The sequence below is a fragment of the Spermophilus citellus genome (assembly GCF_964194105.1).
Source record: "Spermophilus citellus genome assembly, chromosome: 3".
In the NCBI taxonomy this organism is placed as follows: domain Eukaryota; kingdom Metazoa; phylum Chordata; class Mammalia; order Rodentia; family Sciuridae; genus Spermophilus; species Spermophilus citellus.
Window position 1 is genome coordinate 24,742,589 of NC_138184.1, and position 9,735 is coordinate 24,752,323.

The 9,735-nt window shown below is 56.2% G+C and overlaps 1 protein-coding gene across 3 annotated transcripts; it reads left to right on the forward strand.

The window, feature by feature from the left end:
- Positions 1–206: 206 nt before the first annotated feature.
- XIRP1 (xin actin binding repeat containing 1) lies at positions 207–9,436 on the forward strand. Of its 3 annotated transcripts, XM_081284926.1 has the most exons (3): positions 208–372; positions 3,204–6,597; positions 7,019–7,161. In XM_081284926.1, exons 2-3 carry the CDS (start codon positions 3,208–3,210, stop codon positions 7,025–7,027), a joined length of 3,399 nt encoding a protein of 1,132 aa, XP_081141052.1. In that variant the 5' UTR covers positions 208–372; positions 3,204–3,207; the 3' UTR covers positions 7,028–7,161. The 3 variants fall into 3 exon arrangements, with proteins under 3 accessions (XP_081141050.1, XP_081141052.1, XP_081141051.1); XM_081284924.1 differs by having other exon boundaries at positions 207–372; positions 3,207–9,436; XM_081284925.1 differs by having other exon boundaries at positions 216–372; positions 3,204–9,436.
- The last annotated feature ends 299 nt before the right edge of the window (positions 9,437–9,735 follow it).

Below are 9,735 nucleotides of genomic sequence, written 5' to 3' on the forward strand. Positions count from 1 at the left end.
TCTCAGAGCGGACTTTAGATGAATGGAGCTCTCCCCATTTCCCTCTGTTGCCCCTCCCCAACCCAAAAGACATGTAACTGATTCCCCGGGATGGCAGAATGACTTCCACAAGCCCTAAAAATAGCAGCACCACTTAATAGTCTGAACATAGCCTCCCTCCCCGCCCCCTCTCCGGCCCACCCCCTAACCAGCAAAATAAAGGCAGCTGCTGGGGCTGGCAGAGAACAGAGACCCAGAGACAGGCAGTGAGAAGGTAGCTGACCAAGCCACAGAACAGAACCAACCCACACGAGACTCTCCAGCAGGACGACAGACGCTTAGGCCACAACTGCTACAGACCCCAAACACCCCACCAGCCAAGCGGAACCCTCGGTAAGTAATCTCCCCTCTTGTCAAGAACCAGCGTGGCTGGTTCTTGAGGCTGGGGCCCTCTGCACCCTGTGGGATGTGTGTATTGGGGTAGAACCCAGGAGAGAGGGAGGTTGAATGGTAAGAACAGGTGTTGGTGAGTGGAAGAGTTTCTGAGATAAAGAATCCACAAAGAAGGTAACATGAGTTTGTAGGAGTCCCACAGGAGAGCTCAGAGTGGCTGCCACAGGCCTAGGCTGGTCAAGGGGACAGGCTTTTGCCTGGTGCAATTCAGAAAGGCTTCCAGGAGATGGCCTGGATTTTTTTTTTTTTTGGGGGGGGTGGTTATGTGTGTGGTGCTGGGGATTGAACCCAGGGCCTTGTGCATGTGAGCCAAGCTCTCTACCAACTGAGCCATATCCCCAGGCCTGGAATTTCGGTTTTTAAAATACAGGTATGGAGCTCCTCAGGTTTCAAGGATTCCTCTCAGGGAAGCCTCTGGAAGTCCCAAAATCTGGAGGAAAAAGTGACAGAAGAGAGCTGGGAAGGAGCCAGGCAGAGTAGGGACAGTAGATTAGGCCAGAAATGTAGCCTAGGATGGGCCCCATGCCCAGCTGTTGTGGGTGAAAGTCTTGGCATATCTGGTACCAGCGATATCTCCCTAGGGCTGGCCTGAGTTCAGCTCCCCACATATGATGTCCTTCAACCCGGGCGGGATGCCTGTAACCCAGGCCATCATCTTGACTTGTGGGAAAGTCCTCAGGCCAGCGATGGTAGGTGTCGGGGCAAGGAGACCAAATCTGAGTCTGCCCAAAGGTATAGAGCAGGCCAGTATGGGCCAAGGATGAGATGGAGACAGAGGTGAGTCATCCCGAGAGGCTGACCCAGCCCCAGGAGCCCAAGCTCTGGGACAGTTCTTGGGGTTCACTCTTCCCTAAGCCTGGTCCCAGTTCTGAATTCTGCCCTCTCAGGCTCAGGCCAGACAGGGGTGGAGGTTGGCAGGCCCAGAGTCAGGAAATCTGTGTCGGACTTTGCCACTGCCTTGATGAGCCTCCCTGGACAGCTCCTTTCCCCTCTTTGAGCCTCAATTTTCCCCCTTTGAACTTCTTCATTAGAGGTTAGATTCAATGACCTCTGAGGATTAGCTCTGACATCCCTAGACTCTGTGCTATCAGCCTGCGACCCTAGCAGGGATTCTGGAGATTCCTGGGAGTGGGGGTGGGGTAGAGTTGGTGGCCTGTAGATGACATCTGCTCATCTGACATCTGGTGGTGACAGGCTAGAGCAGAGGTGGGGACAGGCATGAATTTGGTTTTGGCAGGAAATCCTTATCACAGCTCAGAGATGGAAGGAAACCCTGCAGAGGATTGATGAGACTCACGCCACAGGTTTCAGACCTTATACTCCCTAGGGCTCTCATGCCTTTGGTGAAAAGGCCAGGTGTGGGTGAGGTGGGGCAAGTAGGTCTCAGTTTTCTGTCTCCTCCTTCCGAGGTAGCCATAGGAAGAAGTCCTGTCTCCTACCTGCAGACCAGAGTCCTGGCACCAACTCAGAAGGCAGGAGGCAGGGTCCTCTAGGAACCACGGGTAGTGCAGGAGATGACGTGGGCCACAGGCACCCAGGATCCCCAAACGTCCCTCCGAGCACAAGGCTCCCATTCCAAGGCCAGGACCTCAGCTATATTTAGAACCAAGTGTGGAGCACAGTAGTGGATCAGAGGCAGCAGACGGGGGTACATGCTTCTCATTCTTGGCCTACTGGCCTCTGGGGACTGTCATAACACCTGTCACGAGACAGATAAGACATACATGAGACTGACCAGAAGGGCTTGAGGGGCGGGGATAGAGTGGAGAAAGGTCACACCTTGATAGAAGTTGATTGACATGAAGAGGGAGGGAGAAGAGGAGCCAGCTTTGGGGCCGGAGTGGGTTGAGGGCCTTCAGGGGTCGATCTTAACCCTGAGGCCCTGCACCCAGCAGACCTGAAGCTGTGCTTGCTTACCCATGATTGGGGAGGGGTCTCCATGAGCTGTTTCTGCAGAAAGGACCCTGATCCACAGTCTTCCCTCCCTGGAGATGTCACCTTCCTATTCTTCTAAAGGGCCTGCTGAGGAATAGAGGGGGTGCTATGGCCGATAAGAAAGCTTCACGCCCCCTACCCTCTTATTTCTTGGGAATCAGGCCCTAAATAGGGTCTAGGGACCTCATGCCGGCACTACCTGCCACTTGTTTGCCAAGATCTGACTCTGGGCCCCAGTTTCCTCATCTTTAATTATAAAGGGTTGGGCTTCATCTCCCTGGGCCTGAGAAAGTTTAGAATTGAGACCCCAGAGGTAAAGGTTGGGCAGGTTCTAATCAAAGTGCTCAGCACGCCCTCTGGTGTTCTTTGTACGAATTTCCTCTCGATGAGAAATCGGTCACCCATTTAGGGACCTATCTCTTGAGACTCCTCAGTCAAGATTACCCCAGGTCACTCACTTGAAAGTCTAGCAAAAAAAAAAAAAACTGATTTGGACAAAGGAAGGCAAGGATGGGCACATCCAGTTTTTCCACTGGAGATGTGGGTGGGCATCCCTTGTGGGGCCAAAGGAAAGACCCTCGGTCCCCCTAGCAAGTCAGGGAATCAGGGACCAACCTTGATGGATGGGTCCAAATGTCCTAAGTACATGACTTTTCACACACCAGCCAAAGTGAACCCTGTGCCAGGATGACATAGAGAGGGAGAGAGTCTCTAAGTAAATGTCACCCAGAGCTACTCAGCCCCTGGGCCTTCCTCCCTGCCGTTTGTCCCAGCAACTGGACCCCACCCCAAGTGAATCCCCCAACCACATCTTCATCTCTGCCCCTTCTCCTCAGAAGAATGGCCAACGCGCAGACGCAGGCGGCCCCCACACCAACCATCCCAATGGCGACTACAGAGGACCTGTCCCTCCCTCCACCCCCGGTCCTGGAGGATCTGCCACCACCGCCACCCAAGGAGTCCTTCTCTAAGTTTCACCAGCAGCGGCAAGCTGGCGAGCTCCGCCGCCTCTACAGGCACATCCACCCCGAGCTCCGCAAAAACTTGGCCGAGGCTGTGGCCGAGGACCTGGCTGAGGTCTTGGGCTCTGAGGAGCCCACGGAGGGTGATGTCCAGTGCATGCGCTGGATCTTTGAGAACTGGCGGCTGGATGCCATTGGCGATCATGAGAAGCCAGCTGCCAAAGAGCCTGTGCCAGGCGGAGATGTCCAGGCCACTTCCCGAAAGTTTGAGGAAGGATCCTTTGCCAACAGCACAGAGCGGGAGCCAGCAGGACCCCGGCCATCGGGAGGTGATGTTCGTGCAGCCCGGTGGCTGTTTGAGACCAAGCCACTAGATGAGCTGGGGGGCCAAGAGGAGACAACAGAGCCTACTGTGAGGGAACCTGCAGCCAGTGGAGATGTGAAGGGTACTAAGATGCTCTTTGAGACGCGGCCGCTAGACCGCCTGGGCTCCCGCCCCTCCATCCAAGAGCAGAGCCCCTTGGAGCTGCGCTCAGAGATCCAGGAGCTGAAGGGTGATGTGAAGAAAACCGTGAAGCTGTTCCAAACAGAGCCACTGTGTGCTATCCAGGATGCAGAAGGGGCCATCCATGAGGTCAAGGCCGCATGTCGAGAAGAGATCCAAAGCAACGCAGTGAGGTCTGCCCGCTGGCTCTTTGAGACACGACCTCTGGATGCCTTCAACCAAGACCCCAGCCAGGTGCGGGTGATCCGGGGGATCTCCCTAGAGGAGGGGGCCCGGCCCGATGTCAGTGCAACACGTTGGATCTTTGAGACGCAGCCCCTGGATGCCATCCGGGAGATCTTGGTGGATGAGAAGGACTTCCAGCCATCCCCAGACCTTATTCCTCCTGGCCCAGATGTTCAGCAGCAGCGGCATCTGTTTGAGACACGAGCCCTGGACACTCTGAAGGGGGAAGAGGAGGCTGGAGCAGAGGGTCCACCTAAGGAAGAGGTGGTCCCTGGTGATGTTCGCTCCACCCTGTGGCTATTTGAGACAAAACCTCTGGACACTCTCAGAGACAAGGTCCAAGTGGGTCACCTGCAGCGGGTGGGCCACCAGGAGGGTGAAGGACTCATGTGTGAGCATCTACCCAGTGATAGCTCCTCAGCACTGTCTCTGTCTCAGGGTGTGCTCCAGAGAGATGGGGTGAAGGGGGATGTGAAGACCTTCAAAAACCTTTTTGAGACCCTTCCCCTGGATAGTATTGGACAGGGTGAGCCTTTGGCCCCAAATGGTGCACATGGATCAGAAACAACTGATTCTGCGAGACAGTCCCAGGGTGTAGGATCCCCAGTATATGCCATGCAGGATAGCAAGGGTCATCTCCATGCCCTGACCTCTGTCAGCAGAGAGCAGGTAGTTGGAGGTGATGTGAAGGGCTATCGATGGATGTTTGAGACACAGCCCCTAGATCAGCTGGGTCGAAGCCCCAGTACCGTTGATGTGGTACGGGGCATCACTCGGCAGGAAGTGGTGGCTGGGGACGTTGGCACTGCTCGGTGGCTTTTTGAGACCCAGCCCCTGGAGATGATCCACCAGCGGGAACAGCAAGAACGACTGGAAGAGGAGAGAAAGAATCAAGAAGGCCCCAAGTCTGAGACTCCCCCAAAGGGCGATGTGCAGACCATCCGGTGGTTGTTTGAGACATGCCCAATGAGTGAGCTGGCAGAGAGGCAGGGGTCAGAGGTCACAGATCCCACAACCAAGGCTGAGGCCCGGTCCTGCACCTGGATGTTCAAGCCTCCACCCCTGGACCAGGCAGAGGGCTCCAGGGAACAGCACCTGCAGGTCAGTCAGGTCCAGGCTGGGGAAAGACAGACAGATGGCCATGTCTTTGAGACTGAACCTCTGCAGGCCTCTGCAGGCCGTCCCTGTGGAAGAAGACCTGTGCGATACTGCAGCCGGGTGGAGATCCCTTCAGGGCAGGTGTCTCGACAGAAAGAGGTTTTCCAGGCCCTGGAGTCAGGCAAGAGAGAAGATCAGGGGGTCAAGATAACCCCGGGACCCATCGCCGAAGGTTCTGTACACAAGTTCACCTGGCTCTTCGAGAATTGCCCCATGGGCTCCCTGGCAGCTGAGAGCATCCGAGGGGGCAATCTCCAGGAGGAGCAGCCCGGGAGACCCTCAGAAAATGGGATGCTAGAGAAGCAAGAGACTGCGGCCGAATTGACCCTGAGGACGCTGCATGCCACACCTGGCATCCTGCACCATGGGGGCATCCTCATGGAGACCCGAGGGCCAGGGGACCTCTGCCTTGCTAAGTACCTGCTCCCCAGCCCAGGGCAGGGTCATCCTCACATACGGAAGGAGGAGCTGGTGTCTGGCGAGCTTCCCAGGATTGTCCGCCAAGTGTTGCGCCGGCCAGACATTGACCAGCAAGGACTGTTGGTACAGCAGGACCCAACTGGCCAGCTTCGGCTCCAGCCACTGAGGCTGCCAACTCCTGGCAACGGTGGGAATATTGAAGACCTGGATCCCGAGCTCCAGCAACTGCTGGCTTGTAGCCTCGGGGCCTCTGTGAGAAGGACTGGGCTGGTGATGCAGGAGACAGAGCAGGGCCTAGTCTCTCTGACGGCCTACTCCCTACAGCCCCAGCTACCCAGCAGGGCCCCCGAAAGGAGAAGTGTGCAGTTGCTGGCCAGCTGCATAGACAAAGGAGACCTGAGTGGCCTGCACGACCTTCGGTGGGAGCCACCGGCTGACCCAAGTCCAGTGCCAGCCAGCGAGGGGGCCCAGAAGCTTCCCCCAACTGAGAACATCATTCATGTTCCTCCACTGGACCCCAGCATGGGGGTGGGGCATCCCAGAGGCGCAGGAGCCACCCCCTACCCGCCTCAGGCCATTGAAAAGGCAATCCCTCTGGTTGGGGAAACTGCCACCCCAACTCCATTGCAGGATGCAAAAAAGCAAGAAGACAGCCATCACACTGGGCAGAAAGGAATGGCAGTCATGGGAAAGTCAGGAGGAGCCATGGCTAGCCCACCAGGGCCTGGGACCCCAGACCTACAGGTAGCCATGCAGAGTTTGCGGATGGCAACAGCCGAGGCCCAGAGTCTGCACCAGCAAGTTCTGAACAAGCACAAACAGGCCTCTGCCCCTGCAGCCACCTCCACACCCGTCCAAGATGGTCTCCTGAAAGCACCAGCCACTGCCACTGGGGCCACCCAGAGCAACAGCAGGCCTGTGGCCAGAGGTGACTCCAGGAACCCGGCAACTCCCAGAAAGGTCAGTAGGGAGGAGAAAGCACTACTTAGAGGGCTGCCTGAGGGGTGGGTGACGATTCAGGATGGCGTCTACACTGCTCACCCTGTGAGGACTTTTGAACCACCCAGGGGTGTCCAGCCTTCTGAGAAGGAACCCCAACCAAGGGATAGGGAGACTGTCCTCTCAGCCCAAGCTCCCAGCCCACTCCAGGGAGGCCCAGGTCAGAGTCCTGGGCCAGGGCAGAAGGAACCTGGAAGCCACACACAGAGAACCTGGGAATCTCCTGGGAATCTCCAAGTCTGCTCAGGGGGCCTCCAAGCTGCAGAGACCACCCTAAAGACCGCCCCTTTAGCCTACCACACTCTGCCCTCTGGGGTCCATGCTGCAGGTGCCAACCTGCACTCCCATAATGCCTCTGTTCCTCCTCCTCCTACTCTCTCAGCTGCTGTGATGGGACCTGACTTCTCAGCTCAAGCCCACCATGATGAAGACTCCACCCAACAGACCTCCAAGCCCTTGCAGAACTCCCTTCACATCCACAGCAGCCCTGCTGGCCAGAAAACCCCTGGGGGGTCACAGACAGAGGCCCCCAAATTGGAGCCTGCCATTACTCCAAGGAAGAAACCCCCGGTGCCCCCCAAACCTGCACACCTAGCCCAGATCCACCCTCCTCAGAGGCTGCCCAAGCCTTCAGCTCTCTCTCCCAACTTCTCCTTGCAGACGGGACAACAAAAATACAAACCAGGTGAGACAGAAGCAGCCATTCCTCAGCAGGCCAAAATTCCCACCACCTCAGGCCAGGGCTGCATGCCTCTGGTTGTATGCTCCAGTGGACAGAGCCATCCTGACCCCCAACACAGCCTCAGCACTGTGGCCTCCAGACCCACCAAGGATCATGCTGCTGGCAGCAATGTCCAGAGCCCTGAGCCCCATAAGTTCAATGCTCTCAATAATGACTGCACCTCACTGCAGCAGGACTCCAGTCCCCCAGGAGAGCAGCCCATGGAATGTTCCAAGCAAGGAGCCCCTGAGAACCCTCAGATTCTGCAGGGAAGCCAGCAAGAGCTCCAGGGCCTCCTGAGCCATGTGCAAGCCCTGGAGAAGGAAGCAGCAAGTAGCGTGGATGTGCGTGCCCTAAAGAGGCTCTTTGAGGCTGTGCCCCAGCTTGGAGGGGATGCCTCTCAGGTCCCTGCTGCTCCCTGCAAACCAGAGGTCTCAGTGGAGCAGGCCTTTGGGGAACTGACACGGGTCAGCACAGAGGTTGCCCGCCTAAAGGAACAGACCCTGGCCAGGCTGCTGGACATTGAAGAAGCTGTACACAAGGCCCTCAGCTCTGTGTCTAGCCTGCAGCCAGAGGTGAACACCAGGAACCATTCCCAAGGACCCCACAAAAATCCCAGTACCCCAAAGGTCAGTGTCTTAGCCAGGAGTAGAGCCAGGCCCAGTGACTTAGACCAAGAGGTCAAAGATCCAATTGAAGTCAAGAGCCAAGCCAAGGTTGAATGCCATACTGAGGACCAGGGTCAAGCCAATATCACAAATCACACAGAGGCCAGAGGTCAGGTTGCTTCAGCTGCTTCTCCTACCAGGAGGCTGGAGATATTGAGAGAAGATTCAGGCCTCCCTCGAGTCTTACCTTTCAGCAGAGATTCACCCTCCTCCCCAACCTTCATCTCCATCCAGTCAGCCACACGGAAGCTTCCAGAGGCTTCCAGCCCTAAAGGCAGCCATGACGTCTCAGGGAAAAGCATACACTTGGCTCAGGACATACGACAGACCCAACTTCACCAGGAAAGTGCCCAGGACCTGGCTAGGAAAAAGGAAGTGGTCACACAGTGCTCTGAGCAGCCCAAGCCTACGCCCACCTCAGAGCGCCCCCTGCCCACAGAGAGGCAAAAGAGTGTCCTGGAGTTGCAGACTGTGCCGGGCGGTTCCCAGTGCTATGGAGCCACAAGAACCGTGACGGAACAGTATGAGGAGGTAGACCAGTTTGGGAACACAGTCCTTGCATCCTCCACTGTAGTCACTGAGCAGGCAGAACCGCTCAGCTGTCCCCACCTGGGGGTCCATGCCTCCCCCTTGCTGAGGCAGTTCCTGCACAGCCCAGCTGGGTTCAACAGTGGCCTAGAAGAAGCTGAGGTGGCGTGGGTGCCCTACGGCCACTCCTAGCCAGCTGCTCACTGAGCACCTTCACCTCTCACCCATCACTGGGGTGCCTCCTTCCAGGACCCCAGGAGTAAGATGGGTCCCTCCCTCCTGCACATATAGGACGAGGACCAAGAAGAAAGGGCATCTCTAAGGAGTGTTGAGGACTGTTTCTCTTTTGTCAGTTCCATCAATATGCTCAGTTCCTGCAAAAAAAAAGGGTGGGGGGGGGGTAAAAGAGGTCCACTAAGTAACAGAGGCACGGGGTGAGGACCGCCAGCCCCACTTGTAGAAGATGTAGCATGTACACATGCTGCTCACACAGACCCAGCCCAAGCTTTGACCTGTGGTCATCTGCACGTCATTGTCTACAGAGTTGGAATCCCCAGCCTTTATTTTTTTTTTATTAGGATTCTGAATGTTCTTAGCCTTCTGCTCCTTAATCCCTGGAGAAAACCTAACTGGTCACAGCATTGGTCTCTGTTAGGAATTGGTCTGAGAGACCCAAAAGGACCTGGCCTCCAGTCCCTCCTTCACCACCTTCATCATTCATCTGGTCATCCTGGTGACCCAAAGGTCATGTGAAAAGAGTTCCCAATCAACAGGGCCCTTAGGAGCCAAATGCACTGTCTTTCTATGCCCCCTCCTGCCCACTTCCCCTCTTCATCCCAAATGGGAAAGATTCAGTCTGAATAAACCAAAGCTTGATTCTCTACTCAGTGTGTGTCTGTTTGTGTGCATCTGTTCAAGAGTCTGTGTTCACACTAAGGGAAAAACAGCCCCAACCTCCAAATGTCCAGTTTTTCTAGTAGCAGCTGCATTGAAGGCTCTACCCTCTCCCTTGTTCTTGCCCCCAACACACACATTTGCTCCCTCTACCTCTGGCCTCCCCTCCTAGATGTTCTTGGACATCATCAGGGCACAGGGGAGGGGTCCCACAATCCTGCTCCAAAATGGGAGAGCATCCCTGTCACCCACCAGGTACAGGAAGGTAGGAAGACCTCACATCAGGAG